The sequence below is a fragment of the Fusarium mangiferae genome (genome assembly GCF_900044065.1).
Source record: "Fusarium mangiferae strain MRC7560 genome assembly, contig: FMAN_scaffold007, whole genome shotgun sequence".
NCBI classification, from domain to species: Eukaryota; Fungi; Ascomycota; class Sordariomycetes; order Hypocreales; family Nectriaceae; genus Fusarium; species Fusarium mangiferae.
In genome coordinates this window covers 738,626-758,182 of record NW_024573927.1, presented here as the reverse complement: position 1 = coordinate 758,182, position 19,557 = coordinate 738,626, and the positions used below count along the sequence as shown (strand labels likewise).

At 47.9% G+C, this 19,557-nt stretch overlaps 8 protein-coding genes and 1 non-coding gene across 9 annotated transcripts; 3 read left to right on the top strand and 6 right to left on the bottom strand.

Annotated features, from left to right (window-relative positions):
- Positions 1-90: 90 nt before the first annotated feature.
- On the bottom strand, positions 91-1,512 carry FMAN_13359 (uncharacterized protein; the record flags this gene model as incomplete). The annotated part of the gene is made up of 6 exons (XM_041832818.1): positions 91-470; positions 523-693; positions 749-843; positions 896-1,098; positions 1,150-1,395; positions 1,465-1,512. The coding sequence occupies 6 exons, from the start codon at positions 1,510-1,512 to the stop codon at positions 91-93; spliced, it is 1,143 nt and encodes a 380-aa protein (XP_041683244.1).
- A 1,192-nt stretch (positions 1,513-2,704) lies between these two features.
- On the bottom strand, positions 2,705-4,130 carry FMAN_13358 (uncharacterized protein; the record flags this gene model as incomplete). Its single annotated transcript, XM_041832817.1, has 8 exons — positions 2,705-2,870; positions 2,919-3,196; positions 3,251-3,354; positions 3,408-3,480; positions 3,533-3,649; positions 3,697-3,809; positions 3,860-4,044; positions 4,090-4,130. 8 exons carry the CDS (start codon positions 4,128-4,130, stop codon positions 2,705-2,707), a joined length of 1,077 nt encoding a protein of 358 aa, XP_041683243.1.
- Positions 4,131-4,470: 340 nt separating this feature from the next.
- On the top strand, positions 4,471-6,811 carry FMAN_13357 (uncharacterized protein; the record flags this gene model as incomplete). The annotated part of the gene is made up of 8 exons (XM_041832816.1): positions 4,471-4,536; positions 4,604-4,627; positions 4,673-4,794; positions 4,848-5,275; positions 5,320-5,609; positions 5,658-6,056; positions 6,107-6,351; positions 6,406-6,811. The coding sequence occupies 8 exons, from the start codon at positions 4,471-4,473 to the stop codon at positions 6,809-6,811; spliced, it is 1,980 nt and encodes a 659-aa protein (XP_041683242.1).
- Positions 6,812-7,466: 655 nt separating this feature from the next.
- Positions 7,467-9,029, top strand: FMAN_13356 (uncharacterized protein; the record flags this gene model as incomplete). Its single annotated transcript, XM_041832815.1, has 4 exons — positions 7,467-7,561; positions 7,613-8,067; positions 8,157-8,489; positions 8,557-9,029. The coding sequence occupies 4 exons, from the start codon at positions 7,467-7,469 to the stop codon at positions 9,027-9,029; spliced, it is 1,356 nt and encodes a 451-aa protein (XP_041683241.1).
- Positions 9,030-10,775: 1,746 nt separating this feature from the next.
- FMAN_13355 (uncharacterized protein) lies at positions 10,776-11,525 on the bottom strand (the record flags this gene model as incomplete). Its single annotated transcript, XM_041832814.1, has 1 exon — positions 10,776-11,525. The coding sequence occupies one exon, from the start codon at positions 11,523-11,525 to the stop codon at positions 10,776-10,778; it is 750 nt and encodes a 249-aa protein (XP_041683240.1).
- Positions 11,526-12,043: 518 nt separating this feature from the next.
- FMAN_13354 (uncharacterized protein) lies at positions 12,044-13,075 on the bottom strand (the record flags this gene model as incomplete). Its single annotated transcript, XM_041832813.1, has 1 exon — positions 12,044-13,075. The coding sequence occupies one exon, from the start codon at positions 13,073-13,075 to the stop codon at positions 12,044-12,046; it is 1,032 nt and encodes a 343-aa protein (XP_041683239.1).
- Positions 13,076-13,925: 850 nt separating this feature from the next.
- Positions 13,926-16,169, top strand: FMAN_13353 (uncharacterized protein; the record flags this gene model as incomplete). The annotated part of the gene is made up of 3 exons (XM_041832812.1): positions 13,926-14,210; positions 14,289-14,585; positions 14,637-16,169. The coding sequence occupies 3 exons, from the start codon at positions 13,926-13,928 to the stop codon at positions 16,167-16,169; spliced, it is 2,115 nt and encodes a 704-aa protein (XP_041683238.1).
- A 288-nt stretch (positions 16,170-16,457) lies between these two features.
- Positions 16,458-17,858, bottom strand: FMAN_13352 (uncharacterized protein; the record flags this gene model as incomplete). Its single annotated transcript, XM_041832811.1, has 1 exon — positions 16,458-17,858. The coding sequence occupies one exon, from the start codon at positions 17,856-17,858 to the stop codon at positions 16,458-16,460; it is 1,401 nt and encodes a 466-aa protein (XP_041683237.1).
- Positions 17,859-19,107: 1,249 nt separating this feature from the next.
- On the bottom strand, positions 19,108-19,223 carry rrna23. Its single transcript, XR_005994013.1, has one exon. It is a non-coding gene; the product is annotated as a ribosomal RNA (ribosomal RNA).
- Between the last annotated feature and the right edge of the window lie 334 nt (positions 19,224-19,557).

Genomic DNA, 19,557 nt, shown 5'->3' with positions numbered 1-19,557 from the left:
CTGACAATGTTTTACAGACTATTTGGTTGTATGAACAGGCGACGCTTCTGATGGCCAGGGCAGTATAGTACAGATTCGTGACAAAGGAAACTAAGGAGTGGACCAGTACGATTGCGCCTGGTCCTTGGTAAGAGCTTCAACGTTGATGTTGTCAAGCTCAAAGTCGGTATCTTCACCATCGTCATGATCCTTCCAAGATCGCTCCGGCTCGGGCCTTCGTTCCGGTGTCTTGTCACCATTCTGGGAGACTCTGGCAGACCGGTTCGAGGGCCCGACACTGTTGACACCAAGGTAGGTTGACTCCTCGATCTCTTCCAGCTCGCGATGTTCCATGGCACGAGACGACCTTGCGGTCTTGGCTTCATCAAACGTGTAGTCGTCAATCCTCCTGGTGCGTCCAAGGAGCATTCGGAGGGAGGGCAGGCAAGCTGTAATGAGGCCGATGTTGACGTCAAGGGAGCTCCATAGCTCTGCAAATGGGTTAGCTCGATCATGGGAATGTGCATCGGGGACAGAACTTACCGATCGTGCTAAAGGAGCGGAACGACCCGTTGTCTCCGAGCTCCACGTTCAGGAATCGAACTAGAGAGATGGCGATGTCGAGAAGACCGACCAATGACACAAAGTACAGACCAAGCTTGGCTCGTTTGGTCAAATCGAGATCATGAACGACAGTGAATGGGAGTATCAAGACTACACTGTGTGAGCAAAAAGTTAGAACAAGAGAGGTGATATGGTGTCAACGCACTGAGAAGACTGCCTAAGAAAGACAAAGCCCAAGAGACCTGAAAGACAATACCCTGCCATCGCCAGTCGCATGCAGTCAATGGCCGAGTGATGACCCTACAAAATGTCAGTAAATGACCCACATATGAGACATCTCTGTAAAACATACCAGTGTCTCTCAATAGGCATACAAGAAAAGAGCTGCATGCAAAGAGTCGCGGCATACGCCAGTCCGCAGTAAAAGACAGTGATCCAGAGTGTCTTACGACGCCTTCCCATAAAAGCCGGGAAGATCTGGAAGTACATAGATAAGAGAATTGCTTTAGATAGATATGTTGTCGCGTAGAAGGGGATTTCGCTGGCCCAGGACATCTTGACGCATGTTAGTCCCTGTCGCAGTCTGCGTGTTTACACAAATCTTACCTTGTAAATGTACTCAACCTTTTCTTCACCCGGGTTATAATTCTCAAAGCCGACACTGATTCGGGGTCTGAGGACATCGAGATGGTAGAACACGACATCGAATGCCGCACACGATATAGCGGCACACAATGCCAGGATCATAAACCAGTCACTCGTAACCAACCTCTCCCTCTGGATCCTGAGTCGGTAAAAGAATCGAGTGGCTATAATAACAGCCGCGAAAGCGATAAGGCTGAAGGTCGTGCCCTGCGAGACATCAGTAACCAACCTTCACTCACACTGATGCAAGCGATATAAGTGAGACACGGAACGTACGATCACGGCTGCACCCGTAGGTGGAGGGAAAGCCTTTGTCAGAGTCATTTTGGATAAGGAGCGTATCACACTGCACGAGAATGAGAGACAAGGTGAGACAGAATTGTAGTGAGATTGAAAACAAAGGCACGAAACGGATGCGTCCTTGTCTTATTGTTCGGCAAGGCCATGACACTAAGTTGGATGCGGACAGGGCCCTGGAATGCGGCGGCGCTTTTCGTGGCGATTCGCCCTGACTCTAGCCTTGCCTAGCGTCACGAAATGCAAATCGTCAGTGATTTGACAATTACTAGCCACGGCGCGGAGCCCGTGGAGGTTTGGGGTTAGGTTTTGCTAGACGACATGTGCATTCCTTGTCCGGAGGTCTCATAGATCGGACGGCTAGATAAGGTTTGACAGCAAAGGGTCCTCGATCGCCTTTGGTATGGTTCCACCTCTGATCTGGGGCTTTTGCGTCGTTGTGATAGGCGTCTTGAACTTTGTGGAAAGGTCTGTGATGGCCTAGTTGCATCACCTGCATCATGCAGGAACCCGATGTCAGGGCGAGAACACTGACCAAGACTCGACGCTAAGCTTCTTGGACGGAACAGAAGTGCCTAATATCGAAATGGAACACAGAATGATAGCTAAGCTGCTCTGTTAACTCGAGCGAACTTTGTTGATTTGAGTCGTTCAGTACCTGAGTCGCAGAATCTTTCGCGCGGTCCGTGTAAGAGTTTTAAGGGCGCCGCCATGGCTATTGGTCACGCAAAGCCACTCGAAGCCGTCTCTTCCTCCAAACAACGTGACACCCTGTGATTGCCGATGGACAGGCAGTGGTGACGTACTTTTTCACATACCGCATTCCGCTGAGGATCGGCACTGATCTTCTTACCACTTTAACTAATCTAGAATCACGAAGTTCAAGGGAACGCAGAACCGACGTCAATCGACGTTAGAAAGGTATGTGGTGGCACTGAAGCCGTTGCCAATTGTTGGCCACAATGACATAGCTAGTTGATGGCTCCAGGATGCTCTGATCTCATCAGAAGGGTGCCATCATGAGCGTCATATCGACATATACACTGTCTAAATGATACGAATGCATCATATTGCAAGACGAGATATTCATAGTCAAACATGTGGCAGTATTGGTAGTTATTAAAAACATGTACTGGATTTTCTATGACAACAACCTCAATATATCTCGAAAGCGACGTGATGAGTCTCAGACAAACATCCCCGCGGGGGGTAATGCAGTCTACTGTTTCTGTTCGGCGATAAGAGTGTCGAAAAGCCCCATTCTGACAGTGTCCAGCTCCTCAACATCCTTGATCTCTTGTTCAATCTGGTCTAGACACTTCTGTTCGCTGTCCTGCTTGGGCCTCCAACCCAACGCGGTTCCGTTCGCCGGCTCGAGATCGCCACTGAGACTGGTAAGCATTTGAATCTTTTTGAGGCCAAGGGAAACCTACTTGGGCATGCACATGGGACGAATGAATTTTCGTGGAAATCCGAGGGCATCAGCTGCAACGTCGTAGTTGGGCCAAATCTTTGGTGTTGGCTCGTCAACAAGACCGCGAGCGTAGAGACCCTCGGCAATCTTATCCATGATCTTCCACCAGCTGATGCGATGAGCAATTGAGAAGAAGTATCTATCAGTTCCGACAGCGATAGGTTCCTCTTTCAGGATCTTGTTGAGGATGAGAATGTACAGATCCGTAAGATCGGAGATATGTACATTTCCAGGAGTCTTGACATTTGTTAGACTGAAAACTCTTGTGTGCGAATGGTGGACGGTTCTTACCGAGTCTTGGTCGAACTTGTGGACCGTCTTCAGTTTGATGCTCGTCCGAATCAAAGCAGGAATATTGACAGAGAGCTTTCTGCACTCGCCAGTCCCACGTCCATCTATGCTAACATTAGTATTATGTACCAGATTGGACAATGTAAGGGATACCTACAAGTGAGCTGGATGGGGATGTTGAAAGTCTCGACGCCCTGGGCCTTCCCTTCATCGGCAAGAACAATGTTTGTCTAAATTTCGTCAGCATGGAAAACCACCTCACACATAGGTTTCCAAGTCTACCTCTCGAACAGGGTTATCAAGGCCAAGCTCCCTCTGCCTATCGATGAGGGGATCAGAGTCTTTGACCTTGCCGAAAGGCCATCCGCCTTCCTCGGTAAACATGGACGCAACCGAAGACTGTTGAGGTATTAGAAAGACTTCAGATGTATGTAGGAGGAACTTGCATGAATCAGGTATGTGTTGTTGTCGGTAGCTCGGCGGCGGTCTCCAAGACCGCTGAGCAGGTTTGACAACATGTCTGGGAAAATGGCTCCAGCTGTATGGATGACGATGTCGACTGGGAAGATTGTCAGACACAACGAACCCAGACACAAGCTGAAAGCTTACTCTCATATTTCGCAATTGCATATTCCACAGCAGGCTTATCTTGGAGGTCGACGAGGAAGGCATGGACTCTTTCGAGTTTGGATATCTTATCGACCTGATCTTGGCTTCGAGCAGCCGCAAAAATATTGATTTCCTTCAACGACTCATCGGTGCGAGAAAGAATATCGGCGACGACAGAACCACCACTGTTTATCGTTAGTAAAGGAGATCGATCACGATGGCTCACTTACATGTAGCCGGCAGCTCCAGTGACAAGGACGTTGTGAGGCATGATGCTGAGAAGATAACGTAATGTAATGTAATGAATTGCAGGCTGTCGTTTAGCTGTGAACTTAGCTTGGGTTCCGAATAATTCCTCTTGAGCAGAAATCATTCATTTATAGTCATCATCTCTTGACCTTCAGCTACACATCTCCGTCGCAAATGTAATTCTCCAGGTACCAAGAGGTGGCTTGGTAATTCTGATTGGCTCGGCTGACTCCGCAACTGACCAATACCTGGAAATCCGCGCGTTTCCGGGAGGTTTTGTCATCGTAGAGCTCGTCCCCTCCCTCGTAACACTGTGACTGAGTCTCTGTCAATGAAAAACCTTTACCGACCAACTAATCAGTATGGAATCGCGCGCATCTCCGAATGACAAAGGAGGTTCAAACCGCCCTGCGATCAGTCGCCGCTCGGTATAGACCCATACAAAACTCCCAATACTATTTACTGTACAGAGTTGTTGACTGACATGCTTGTTAGTGCGATCAATGCCGAGCAAGAAAGGTACCCTCAATTACAATATGTTTGGCGTCTACTAAGAGTTACTAGATCGGATGTGACAGAGCAACGCCTTGTTCCAACTGCGTATCAGCCCGCGTTGACTGCACTCACAGCACGATCGCACCCAAGCCAAGCACTGCCCGACAAAGAGTCTTGGTCTCTGAAAAATAGTATTTGAGATCTGCTTGGTTGTAACGTTCGAGACCTAATTTCTCTGAAACAGTGAGCGAAAGATTGATGACATCTCCCGCGATGTCAGCAGCATTAAGACACTGTTGGCAGGACTCGACCTGAATAGAGTCGCACCAGCTCAAACATCACAAGAGCATCGTCCTTTGGCTTCTACATCTCCAAGCCCAGCTGAAGCAAACAAATTGGATAAGCCCCGGCCTTCTGACAGCGCTGCTCCGCCTCCTCGCTGGGATTACTCCGCCCATATCATCGACTTTGTTCAATCCATTATTCAGGACAATGGCTCAATTCAAGCGGATACTGAGTGGAGCAGCACCATTTCTTCGCTGAAGAGTCTTGTAAATGCTTTGAAGAACACTCAGATGACACGAAGCCAACTGCCTAAGCCTCATGAGCCACCAGAAAGTATTCCGACGCCCCCATTGGAAGCCATCGTGGAAATCCTGCGATGGGTCAAAGGTATATCAGCGCATGATTCTCTCTATCGATACTGACAATATTAGATCACTCACGAGACCATAGAGTTGTCTGGATATGCCGTTTCCTTCCGCTCGATGTCTTTCTAGATGTTTGCAACAAGGTCTACTTCCGTGTCGAGGATCATACTGAGGCTGAGTTTATCATCGCGAATAGCTTTTTATCATACGTGTTTGCTGAATATGCTGTCATTCACGGAGATGCGAAGTCACAAGGATATTGTCGCTTTTATCGGTCCAAAGTTGGCAGCGGCCTTGCGAAACTGACTCTGTTGGCGGCGCCATGCATGGAATTGGTCGCCGCGCTTGCTCTTGGGGTATGCTGGCATCAACCGTATCCCAAGACAGCAGCTAACGTTCGTAAGGCCATTTACTCGGTCGAGGAAAGTCGAGCATCACAGTCGTGGACATTGATCTCGACCGCAATGACGCTGTGCCAGACACTGGGCTATCATCGGCTTGACTCTCCCAAAGATGGCCTTCAACATATACAGTCCGACTTGTTCTGGGTTGTTTACGCATACGAGAAAGGCCTCTCATTGAGACTGGGACGATGCTCTGGTGTTCGCGACTCTGAAGTATGTTCGCCACGTCAGGCAAATCAGCATCGATCCATACGTCTCGGGCGGATACAGGGAAAGACCTATGACCAGTTGTATAGCCCTGAGGGCTTAAAAACATCGAACGCTACCCGTTACGAGGTAGCTAATGGTCTTGCACAGGAGCTTCAATGTATCATAGATGAGACCCATCACGAGATCGCAGTACGTGGTAACCCCTTCCGTCTTGACAGAGTGACTGACAATGTATGTAGCAAGCTTTGGCTGAGAATAGAGACATGGGTGATGACCCTATGAAAGTCATATACCTTCATTGCGATCTCGTTTGCCAATCAGCCTTAACGGCCATGGTTCTTAGGGTGTTGCCTGGCTCCCAAGGCATGGAGGTGCATGAAAGCTGTCTCACTGTTGCTCGCAACACCTTAGACCTGCATGATCAGTGCATGAAACTAGTCAACGGGTGCAAAGATCCGCTGTTGATTCGAAGATATATAAACTGGTAAGCACACTATTCTTCAGCCGCTTTTTCTACCGTCAGCTGACTTCTTAGCAGGGCTATCTTGCATACGCCCTTCTTTCCATTCAGCATAGTATTCACTCATGCAGTGAGATACTCAATTGTGGAGGATTTTGACCGCCTGGACAGATTCGCATCGTCATTCAAGTCGGAGTGTAGCCATTCAGAGCCGGCGACGCATCCCCATCGACTCTACGAACTTCTCAGCAAAGCCGCCCGACTCAGTGCCAAAGCATGCCCCGAGCTTTCACACACGAGTGCATCCCTATCAAGCTCAAGCGATTTTACGATGATTGATCCCGAGGCAGTGAATACTGTAGATGGAATTGCCGCAACTGACGTTGCAATCGGTGCCGAATACGATGCGTCGTTCCAGATCGGGGATTGGTTTCACAGCAACCAACAATTTATGAGGCTCCTGCACGAAGACGTACCATACTGAAATCAGGTCTATTAATCTTTCTTGCGGATGACGTTATACATGATAAGACAAAGCGCAACACAGTAAGCTTATGCGGTAGTGAGTGACGTGTCAAGCTCTTCTTCATATGATCAGAGTAGCTGAAGCAGACCTCAGAGGCACATGCAGCGAGTTTTCAGTCCATAAATACTCTTCACATGGTTTTTTTAGATTACGGAAATAATGTGGAGTCTTCAGATGCAATAAAAAACAAGGTTCTCATGCATAAATGTTATGTTCTGGAATCACAACAAGACACGCGGTGTAAGTGCGGATCCCATCACATGCAAATCCAGGTGCTGTTGGGCTTCGCAGCCTAAACCCCAGCGGGTAAAGACAACAAACCGATCTGCCGTGTCACGGGGTGAATGGAATGTTGATGCATCGGGCTGATTCTGTCGCCGATCGTTCCGTGCCGGACTAAATTGCATCGTCAGATCAGCTCATGGCCAGCTAAACTCTTATCGTCTTCTCCGTATCGGCCCACGCGGATGCCGAGGTTCAGAGATATACCTGCCAATTGCCCCAACGAAATCACTGCGACATGTCCTTTTATTGCGAAAATCCTTCAGCCTCAATTTTGGAGAAATGTGCTAGACTAACTCTTTCAAACCTTGCATAGGCGTCTGTCAGCACCATGCAAGCCTCGTCGACGAACCAACACAATAACCAGCCTCTCGCCGCTGCTTTCAGTGGCGTAGCGTCAACACCGTATTCTCTCTTCGAGATCAGGTATGTATCCTGACAACACAACCTTTACAAATTTACTAAAATAACTACAAGACTTGAACGCGAATTTGTCGTCTTTTGGGGTAGTCGATATGAATCAACGGATCAACTACTCAAGGGCGTCGTAGTCCTGTGTCTACAGTCGCCGCTCAAGCTCGATGAAGTCAGACTTCGCCTAGATGGTACTGTACGCCATGCATGGCTAAACGATCCCGGCGTGGCGCACAACACCAGCATCATGAAGCACAAGTGGCCCTCATTGTTGGAAACAGGTGGCAAGACTATCACTCTACCAGCTGGCAACTATGAGTGGCCGTTCGAACTGATGATGGCGGGAGACACTTCTGAGAGCCTTGAGGGTATCCGGGATGCTTCCATAACATATGGGTTGAGAGCGACTATCAGCAGAGGCAAGCTTGCTCGGCATATCAGTTGCACCAAGAAGCTTCGAATAATTCGCACGTTTGCACCAACTGCCCTGGAGTTCATGCACTCGCTCAGTCTCTTTGGTAACTGCAGCGTCTTCTTCATAACCCATCCCTCTTGACCCGTTTCCTCTATAGTGTCCTGCCAATATTGCTCTCTTGACATCTCAAAGTCCCACTGGGAAATCTCGCGCTTGCTTTTGTGTTCTCTTGTGTAGATATAGTGTCTGCTGTGCATGCTGAACTCCTGAAACTCCACCAAAGTTACGACAATCTTTTCAATTTCGAGCCCTTTAACCAGTGGTGTAAATCGGGTTTCGAGAACTATCGAGCCGCCGAATACAGCGGCTTTGGTCGGTATAGAAACCGAGTAGTCGACTTTGTTGATCCATGTCTGCTCGACACTCATGTTATGCATTCAAGACATAGACACACAAGGCATCAGGGTCTATCACAAACTCAAGATACACATACCCATTCGGAATCAGGACGGGCATGTCTCGCATGTAAGTCAACCCTTTTCAAGGTACATAGCGCAAAGGCTAACTTCTCAGCTTGACTTGGGTATTCCAGTCAACATCTTCATTTCACCGTCCATCACTCTTGACGACCAAGGCAACTTGATCGACCAAGCCCCTACTACACAAGGACCACCAAGCGAATTAATAGGACCGCCAGTATATGGAGAACACATTCTCGACCAGTTATACGACAGTCTGGAGGAATGGCAGATTCCTGGCCAAGGTAATTACCAGGGCGAGGGAGACGGGTCTGGTACCAGCACTCCTCACCACACAGACTCGAATGAGAGTCAGACATACGAGACCTCCAACACATTAGAATCATCACAGTCAAGCCAGAGCCACAACCCATCTCGCAGCTCATCCGAAACTGTATCTACCGACCCAGAAGAATTTGCTGAACTTAGCAAAGTTCCGACATATCGCACGGCGCTCCGGACTCCGTTGCAACCGCATACCCAGCAAGGTGGAGCCCTGCCTCCTGATTATAGAACAGCCTCTGCAACCTCAGCGACCGATAGTTGACATTGAATTATTATAGCATATTGATTTTTTTCTTGAGGGCGCCATAGCCATGTATTCATGCCTCTGTACCGTAATGGATATTGGACGAATTGAACCAGGAGAAAAGCATTGGAAACACCCTGCAAGACAACAACACATTATGCTTAGGGTGTATCATCATCCTTGGATTGTATTTTTAGTTTGCAGCATCTCAAGAATCAGTGGCTCGCTCTATGAATCTCATGATTCAAGTAGCTTATAGCCTTGGTTGGTGCTATCATGTCACCTAATGAGTTAGTAACGGCAAGGCCTATGACTCTGTTCAGCTGATACAGGTCTGTAGAAGTATGGCTTATGATTCATTTTATTTTTCAATGTTCCTTGTATTTACTTCTGGAATGATAATCTTCATCAAACGAAATGGTAGCAAGTGACATTCGTTTATGTGGATGGCAAGAATGATGGCAAGAATGGTTCTGCTGATAGGCCTCTACTTGCAGTCTACCAACCTTCAATTTCCAACCTATTTTTCTTTTAAGAATCTGTGTTACACTTTGACCTCTCTCGGTCCTTACCTCTCTGAAAGTCAAAGAGTCTCTCCTCTCTAGTGAGCATTTGCATGCTCCAGAATCCACTCGGCCCTCCTAAACTTGACTGCCTAGATCTCATCGTCACCTTAAACCCGCTGCTTCCTCTAAAGGTATTCAACAGAGCGTTTCAATTTCCAGCATCGCTATAGCTCCAAATAGGGGTCATTACAGGTAGCAGAGCCTCCAGTTTCAAACCAGTATTCGTATGAATCGACTTCTACTTTTACGACAAGGTCCTGGTTCCAAAGCTCAAAGAAGGCATCCCGGCACCCTTTGCACGTGAAGTACTTGTAATGAGTACTAGAGGTTTTCTCACACTCCTCTCCAGGAATGCATCGCTTAGGATATTTGTCCTGAATGAAGGCACGCTGGCAGTTCTGGAAGGTCTTTTCCCCTGGAGCCTTGGTCGCTTTACAGTGCCCAAATTTGAGCCCACGGTAGACTATGTGGCACATAATGGGCAAGGGTTTCGGTGTATGTTTGTGAGTTTGAGTGTCTAGCTAGAATTCGAAGGTGCTTTGCTATACTAGCTTGGAAGGTATGGACGTGAGAGTGGTTTTAGTTCTATGGGTAGATGAAGCGCATCTATATCTTTTCCCCGTCTGCATTAATTAATCTCAAATGTTAGCTGAGCTGGGAAGTTATTAGTAGTTGCTTGATGACTCTCCGAACTCGTGAGCCTGTTCTCGTGAGCCTCCCATCCTTATTAGGCTCTTATACGGTTGAATAAGGGCCACCGAAGCAATACCTGTCATGAAAACATACTCTTCTGCTTTTTGCTGTTGTTATGTTTTATATTTGTCACAAAATAGTGCGAACGACGTTGCTGTTCGCTACGTATCATCGAATCCCCCAACATCCACGTGGCAAACGTCAAGCCAGCACATTCAAGGCTTGATTTCCTGTGTCATGAACCAAATAATACTCATAAACGCAACTGATGCTTTTAATTGCATCAATTCTCTCACCGTATTCTTGCGTTACTGACTTAAAGACTAGGAGGCGACCATCACATTGCTCGTAGTGAAAAATCAGACTCGGTTGTGAAGCCATTCATCTGAAAAACAAGGGTTCTGAAAGGAATATGAAGGGGTCTCCTGCTGAGTTTACTACAATTTGCTTGTGACTGCCGGACCTGACTTAAACCGAGCAGGTAGATAAGTACATTTTCTGACATTTATCGTGAGTTCATGAACCCCAGCACGATGTCAGCAAGCTTCTTGGGCATACTCAAGAAAGGGCTATGAGAGGAGGGTAACCGATACTTCTGAACGGTAACCCCCTGCTCTTCAACCTTTGCAATCATGCCCTCTTGCAAAAAGCTGAGCAATCCTTGATCCTCCTCACAAATGATATAAGCCAGCGGAATGACACGCCATGCAACTTTCTCACAATCGATTGGAGCGTATTGAACATCTGTACCATGAGCTACCATTGTACTCTTGGCCCACTGAGCTTCCTTCTCCGGCAGGTCATGATAGAAAAGATGAATGGGATCAGTCGGCACAAGAGTCCCGTTAGATTCAGGGACAAGCGCAGGAGGAAGCTTTCCACCAAAGAGACCGGCCAATGAATCATTTTCCAAAGGAATGAAGGCGGCAATGAAGATCACGTCAGTGACACCTCCTTCTTTTGACCCGGGCGAAGCAGCAAAATTCGCCAAAGCTGCAGAAGCAAGCATGCCTCCCCACGAGTGACCAATGACAGTGAGATGCGTGCCTGCAGCAACCTCCTTAGAGACGATGCCTTTGATGAAGTCTATGTCATCTTGGATTGTTTTGTTTGGCGGCACAACGTTATTGTTTGTTGGAAGACGTTCGCAGATGACTCTTATATCATGGTTCTCCAGCTCATGAATGAGTTTGTAGTAGTGTTCAGGGACGTGCCAAGCCCCCGTGATCAAGAGAACAGCGTTGAGACCTGCCATTGGAAAGTTCAAGCCGATTTCTCAGCTATTCGAGAAGAATATAATACTTTGCATTCATGTCGAGCTTCTGGTTGAAGAGATTTATATATAGCTTCGCATGCTTGGTGAGAAGGCCCAAAACGGAAGCTCATTCGAGAGCCAACAAGAATTTGGCGGCGCTAATTCTGGTAGCCAGTAAGAAAATCTGTCTTTGACTTGCAAGTCATGGTGATTATTATTCTGTTCGGCTCAGATCTTGTCGTGGGGAGTAGCTAGTGAAGTTTGAAGCCTCTGATCCCGTAAAGGGCAATCCATGCGAGGCACTGTAGCGCTAAAGCGCCTGGAACTGGCCCAGTACCATCGCTATTTGGGCGCCATTGACGCTTCTACTTTAAGAACGCTTCAAGGTTAAAATCACAGTAGACAAACGGCAGGTCAACATTTGAAGCAAAAAGCGAAATCCGTATACAGGGCAATCTACCAAGAAAATGCTATGAACTAAATGATAACAGTCGCCTATAGCCATCAATTTTACCTGCTCAAGGAGCATTGGGGTCAACACGGATCAAGCATGATCCCATCCCAGGGACCTTGCCCCAAGTCTCATGGGGCTCCCGCACGTTCTCCAAATCCCAGACCTTCTTGATCGGGACCTCAACCTTTCCATCAATGAGGAGATTCATGACGGCTTGAAGATCTTCCATGAATGTCGCGCGATCGCGGTCAATATAGTAGAACGAGGTGCTTCTTTTGGTGAACAAGCAGCCGTTCTTGGCCAGAAGTTTGGCCATTCCGACGTACTGCGATCGCGGTTTGGCGTCATCGCCCTGGAGGATGTTCATGTTACCACCGAAACCAACAAGACGAGAGGGCTCATCGGTGATGAGAATGTCCCATGAATCATTGTAGTGTTCAAAGCCAATTGGATCGTAGACTACGTGTGCACCGCCGCGCTGCTTCATTTCGCTGACCCAGTTCTTGTTGGCATAGGTAAAGGGTGTTACTCCGAGCTGGCGAAGAGACTCATGGTTGCGCTCTGAAGCAGTGCCGTAGACTTCAGCGCCCTCCAGCAGGCACAGGGTCATGATGGCATAGCCAACAGCGCCACTGATGGAATGGATGAAGACGCGCTGGCCTTTGCCAACCAAATTTGTCGCGCGATGAACAAGGCCATAAGCGGTGTTCCAATCAAGAAAAGCAGCAACCGCCTGTTGCATATCAACTCGCTCAGGAATGGCGATCAGGTACTTTTCGAGGATATTGATCTTCTGAGCCTCAGCGTCGTACACGCTAAGAGCGCCAACGAGCTGACCAGGGCGGAATTTGGAGGACTTGTCCCCATTAGTGCTGACGCGACCAACGAAGCAGTAGCCGGGTGTCAAAGGTGCCGCCTTTTGCATGGGGTATGTGCCAAGTCGCATCTGGATGTCGGCGCCAGAGAAGCCTGAGTAGATGACATCGACCTGGACTTCGTTCTTCGCTGGAGGGGGGATCTGAGCTGTGACGACGCTCACGTTGGAGGGACCGCCGTAGGCAGAGTACACGACTTTGCGGATGGTATGAGTGGCCATTGTGTTGGTGAGTTAATGGTAGAGGGTGGTGTCAAATTAGGTTGATGTGCTGAGTGAATGTTTGGTACAACGCTTGAGTGATGATGAATTAGAACGCACTGGGGGGGTTTCCATCATTCACTTATATAAGATTGATCTTCAATTGAAGTCTTGAGCATCGCCTTCGCTGAATTCGCAATCCCCATCATCAACTTCAGCCTTGAACCTCATCTCGCTCGATTCTCGGGGTACTGTGGCCAATCAGCACCGTCCGTTGAATGAGCTCGCGTTTCGCTGGCTCTGTCGCGAGACTGCAAAAGTCTCCATAAATGCGTCAAAAACGAGTGGACAAGTTGCTACGAAGCTTTGTCGTAATACGGAAATTTGTTGGACGATCTGAGACGGCCAGTAATGAACGAATGTCCGACGGAGCGGAGCAAATGTTATCCCGCTTGGGCCGCATCGGTGACTAAAAGACCTAGGCAAGCACAGTATTAACTAGCCCGCTCTCCTACCTGTTTATTTTGACACCCTTGATTATTACCAGTTGCTCCCCACCCACTCTGCTGCGCCTTCCCATAGCCACAGAGAGCACTCGCATCTCAAGATCAAGTCACTCATGACAGACTCAACAGTCCAGTCTTGGAACATACAAGCTTAGTAATCTTGCTATCCTGGAATAACGGAAAACTGTAGTGTTTTATTTCAATGTAACGGCATTGTATTCGCGGATGAGCTGAGCCATGTCTGGTCAAAGCGCAGGGTTAGCAATGCGTAGGTAACCCATAATAAGCGACGATGAACATGGAATCCACAACCGCGAGGGCAACGTTCTATCACTTTCGCCACAAAAGCTCTGCCCGCCTTCAAGATGCATCGCTATTCCATTCAAAGGGTTGGTGATGAGTACGTTTACACTCGCATTTTCGAAGAGTGGGAAGACTCAGACTATGTGGACGATGATGAAGAACTTGTCATTAGCCAAGAAATCGCTCAATTGATTGCCTGGATTGACGGATTTGAAGAGTCTATGCCCACTATCGAAGTAGTACACGCAAAATACCACGAACTGGTCGGCAAGCACATAGCAGATGACAGTTCTAGCAGAAATGATATTGAGCGTTTCTGGTTACATAGGCTATTGAACGGCACAGCGGTAGGTCCATAATCTTCAGTGACCTGGCTCATCAGGGCAATACATAGATCAGAAGCTAACTCGCCCGGTTGAGCTCAGAAGAGAGATGGTATTCTCAGGCTTCCAGGGTATGGTCTCCCCTTGAGTTTCGGCATAGACAGCAAGAAGCGTCAGCCTTTCCTCCTTGGCTTGCATGAAGAAGATTGGAAATCGCGAACACTCATGAATCGTGAAGTGTGTATGCTCAAGTTAGAGGAGGACATCACAAACAAGCCGCATTGGTGGGAGAAAGTCTTGAAAACTGATATTGTCTCTAAATGGAAGCAAGAAGCCCTACAAATGCCATGGGCAAGCTATCAGCAAAATGGTGACTTCACAAGCCAGATGGTAGATATGGTGAGCACCAATAGAAAGGACTGATGATATCTTTTAACTGACGCTTTCCAGTGCTTCAAGGATCTTGCGACAAAGGCTAAGATTTACGAACAAATGAAGCTAATCCCGGTGATGGAATCTTCCTCTTGTGCCATCAAGTCTGACGCGCTTCTCTCCAATGAGTTGACACAGAAGCTCAGAGCTGCGGCTGCATTACTTGAAGACGTCCCTGGGTCCCAACGAGACTGGCATCCGGGAAGCAACGAAATGGTTCTGGACCTTGTTCATCCCTCACTCTGGCCGTTAGTGTTTGGCCGATCTCGAATTGTCTGCGACAAATATGTAACGCTAGACAAGTGCCTTGATCGTTGTGGCTCGGGAAAAGTCATCCCGGAGCCTGAAAGGCCTCATCTCAGAATGCCAGGTGGAATTCGATCTTTCACTGAAGATAACGACAAGAGAGCTTTGTCACTACGATACCAGTGGCTTCCATGCGATGTTGATCTGACAGGTGGTCGACCACGAATCAAGAGCTATATCAACAATCTTCACCCCATCCGGTACAAAGCCGTATATTCCCTCATTGAAGAGCTTATTGCGAAATCCCTTCCCGCTTGGGATATTGTCTGCCGCTCAGCTCGCAAGGAGTTTAGGTTCAAGAGATTCGGAACCGTTCACGAAGTCAAGTGGACATGCAACGTGCCCGAGATCTGTGCGAAGATGCACGGCTGCTATCCAAGTAGTAGATCATTCGCAGAAGGTGAGGATTATGACAGTGGTTCGGAAACTAGTTCTGTCTTTGAAGAGGGAGAGCGATTGAACAGGGAATGGTGGTCAGAAACCCACAAAATTAAATGCCCAGAACCCTTGGAGGATGCAACATACCCCCTGAATGCATCCCACTTCAAAAGTGAAGGTTTCTTCAACGATGCCTCACAAATTCAAGTCATTGTCAAGATGGCAAACATTCATCTGACTCCTGAGAAACCCATGTATGATGGTGGCTCATGGCATGTTGAAGGGCAACTCAACGAACATATCTGCGCCACGGCTCTGTTCTACTACGACAGCGATAACATCACCGAGTCTCGTCTTTCCTTCCGTACTCATGCGGATAGAGACAACCTTAGAGATAGGCTTAGTTACTCTCAGGGAGACCACCATGGTATTGAAGCGATCTTTGCCATCAAAACTAAAGGGGATAAGATGCAGGATCTCGGGAGCGTCATGACACCAGAAGGTCGAGCCTTATTTTTCCCCAATATCTATCAGCACCGAGTTGAACCTTTTGAGTTGGCCGACAAGACGCGCCCAGGGTATCGCAAGATCGTCGCTTTATTTCTTGTTGACCCAGTCATCCCGATCATCTCGACAGGCAACGTGCCCCCTCAGCAAAAGCATTGGTGGAAGGATGAGCTCAGAGAGTCAGAACCGCTCAATTGCCTTCCTAGTGAAATTATGGATATGATAACTGAGAAGGTGGACTTTCCATATGGAATAGATGAAGCAAGACAGATCAGAGAAGATTTGATATTAGAACGAAAGGTCGTAAACAGCGACAGCCTCAGACAGCGGGCTCAGAATTGGAACTTCTGCGAGCACTAACTAATCTTATGGAGAAATCCGTCTTTTTCATCACTTTTTTATCCTATAGCTAGATTAAATCAACTGGTTGCAGCCAAACAGTGCTAAACCTCCATGATTGTGTTTAGGGACTTCAGTCAGCCTATTATGAATGGAAGATAGGCGGATATCGACATGATGGCTGGTGTTGAGCCAGCTCATATGCTATGCACTCACGCAATAGGCTCAAGCTGTCAGCGGTACCTCCCAAAAACGGACAGCATCGAAGTCGATACTGGCAAGAAATAGGGAACCCTTCGAGTGGTCCTCCTAAGCCAGCATTTCGTAACCCCCCTTGCTAGTGACCTTGCCCTGTTCGTTCCTCCACTTGCCAGCGTTTGGCCCATCTTCTGTGCCACCTCTTGCAAACCGCCACTTAACTTCCTGTTTGAGGTCGTAGACTTCAATACTCCAATCACCGAATGCCCAAACTGCAAGCTTATTTCCACCGTCGAAGAACCTCGTTTCCAACGTCCCAGCGAAGTCTTCCATCATATCACGAGACTCCTTGTCCACTGGACAAGCATCTGTAGAGAATAGTCGTTTTTGTAGCAAGATCTTCTTACTAATATCAAGGAGAAGTAGCTCGCCATTGCTCTCTCCACCTACAGCAAGCCACGGGTTGGTTGGGTGCCATGCAAGAGTCCTTCTCCAGCGATCAGATCGTTGCCCTTTGTATACCCAGTGCTGCCCTCCGTCAGCCAGGGAATAAACCCACACGTTGCTTAGTCCGTCCGTTGCTGCGAAGTAGCTCGAGTCAGGACTGAAAACACCTGCCCAGTTCTGCCCCTCGGTCTTGAATTTGTACTTTTGCTCCCCCGTAATAGCATCCCAAATACGGATCGATTCGTCCCATGACACAGAAGCAAAGACTGATTCATCGAGGCTCCATCCTGTCCACATGACTACATCGGTATGGCCCTTCAGAACCAGCCCCTTGGAAAGATCGTCAGAAGAAACGATCTGAATATCCCATGAATCATCTCCATTCGAGACAGGTGACTCTCCAGGCAAATATGTCATCCAGCTTCCTGAAGGGCTGAAAATTTGAGACCCGAGAGCTGATTGTAGTCGGCCTTCTATGGTCATTTTACTCGCCGCGATGTGCTTGGAGACAGTGCGACTGACAGCAGGCCCGAGAGTTACATCTAGATGGCGGAGTTCGTCCTTGCTTAGATTGATACCGGCTTCCGCCAACTTGTCTGCAGCAGCTGAAAGAGCGGCCTGACTGGCATTTCGTACCTGATCGTCACTCAGTCTCGGTGCTGACTTTTCTTCTTCGATGTTCCATAGAATGATCTTAGGTGGTTCAGAATTCCCCGAGTCGTCGTATACCTGCTCTTCACTCGAGACTAGCACGTCTGAGCGGTCGGTTCTGAATGCCAGGGCTTCAACTTTGTTTGTATGACCCCTCAGAACTGCAATGGTATTCCAGCTCTGGGTATCGATAATATGGATGAAATGGTCGATTCCAAGAGCAAGATACTTTCCATTGCTGCTCACAGAACCGGTATGTGGCTGCCTTTCAAGGGTAACCTTCTTGATCTCATCATCCCATTGCTGTTTGCCGTTCTCAGCATATGGGAATGGGTTCCCTTGAGATGTAGTGAAGTCTTGCTTGATGGCGTACCGCCAATCCTTCAGGAACTGGTCACTCGAGTAGCTTGGCATTACTAATAGAGAATGGAAGTTGATAATGGGACCTGTTGAATAATGAAAGTCTTGGGGGCAAAGCTGACATATATATACGACATCTCGCGGGGTTGCTGCCTAAAGTCCTATGAGTCACGTGTATGCAGTTCGTTGTCGACCAACTGTAACGAAACAGGCAATTGTTCTGTTCTATAAGATATTGGCCCGGCTTATGGTTGCTAGAAATGGAAGACATCTGAGGAATGAATTCTCAACCAGCATTTGCTCTAGCGGTGGCGATCTGGCGCTATAAAAGTGTAGTGATTCGTAACAGGCGAACGTAAACGACAGCTGGCAGTTGATTGGTCTACATATGACACTGCCACTAATAAGAGCCATAATGCCTATGGTTCCAGGTCGGAGCTATCAGACGGGTGGCGTTCTGGGAAACATCGTTAAGATGAGCGTCTTAGTCATGACGAATACTGGAGAGCAAGGCGGTCTCAACGTACCGATAGCATTTGACTCAACCGCGAATCTCTAGAACCAAGCCCATGTGCCTCACGGGTTAGGGCGAGGTAGAAACTGATCTTGAGACCACAGTTGAATGTATCATGTCATTGAAACACGTGAAAAGGCTGCTTTCGGTCAGCAGCCTGACCCAGTTGCTGCAGCGGGGATTCATCAAGAAAGCACAAGGAGAACCGTTCTTACGCAGATAGATTGGGATGGAATGGAGGCATGATTGCTGGTCCCAGCTCTGAGTGAGTTGATGGTGAGAGATACAAAAGATGGACAGGTGGTGATGCTCATGTCGATGCTGTCATGATGATCCAGAGAAAGAAGATCGTGTGTAAAATGAATGTCAAGGGCGACATGTGGTATGATGAAGCGGAGTAAATGTGTGGCCGTTCAACATTCGGAAGTCTCGAGTCAGACAAGATGGCATCGATAACTTTAAAGTATGTCTGGAGGGCATGCTTTTGATCCTCAGATGAGATCAAGATAATGATCAAGTCGTTGTCGGTAAGACAGCTTCTTCTTGGGTTCAACAACAATAGAGGTAAGGAAAAGCTGGTTTACAGGCAAACATTTAGGAGCGGCATAGATCGAAGGGAGGAACCAGTATCAGTGGAATTAGAGGAGCTGGCGGCCTGGCGGTAAAAGCGAAGCCATAACGGGGAGCTATGTATTACACCGACATACTCATTATCTCGCTACATATACATCGTCAGGTGTTGAATTGAGATCGTTTAAGTATCCGTAAAAATGGAAATTCGGCAAAAATAACATACAACAGCGGGGATTCGCTGGTCATCACCGACCCAACTACTAATCCGCCGGTTAGTGGCTTGACTATAGGAGAGCGGACGGGATCCCGTATTTTCCACTACCTTTGGTCGTATGTGTTAGTGTAGGGTGTAGCTACGGTATATACCTGTACTAGATTGTCTCTGGCAAAGTGAGATTTCCAGTATATGCTTGCAGTACCGAAGAGACTGCATAGCAGAGGTGGCTGACTAGGTAGTGCAGATTTATAAGCTAATTCTGTCTGAGTCAAGTCTGTTCAGTTGGTCTTATCAATGAAGATTCCTGCGATGCAACCTCCTCTTTGTTTGACTCGTGCGTGAGGCATCGCGTCCCTTCATCGATACACGTGTGCTTATCGCATTCATCTCAATAGTCTAGACAAGCCATCTGCCACAGCCGATCCTCAAAAAGCTTGAATGAAGCTTGA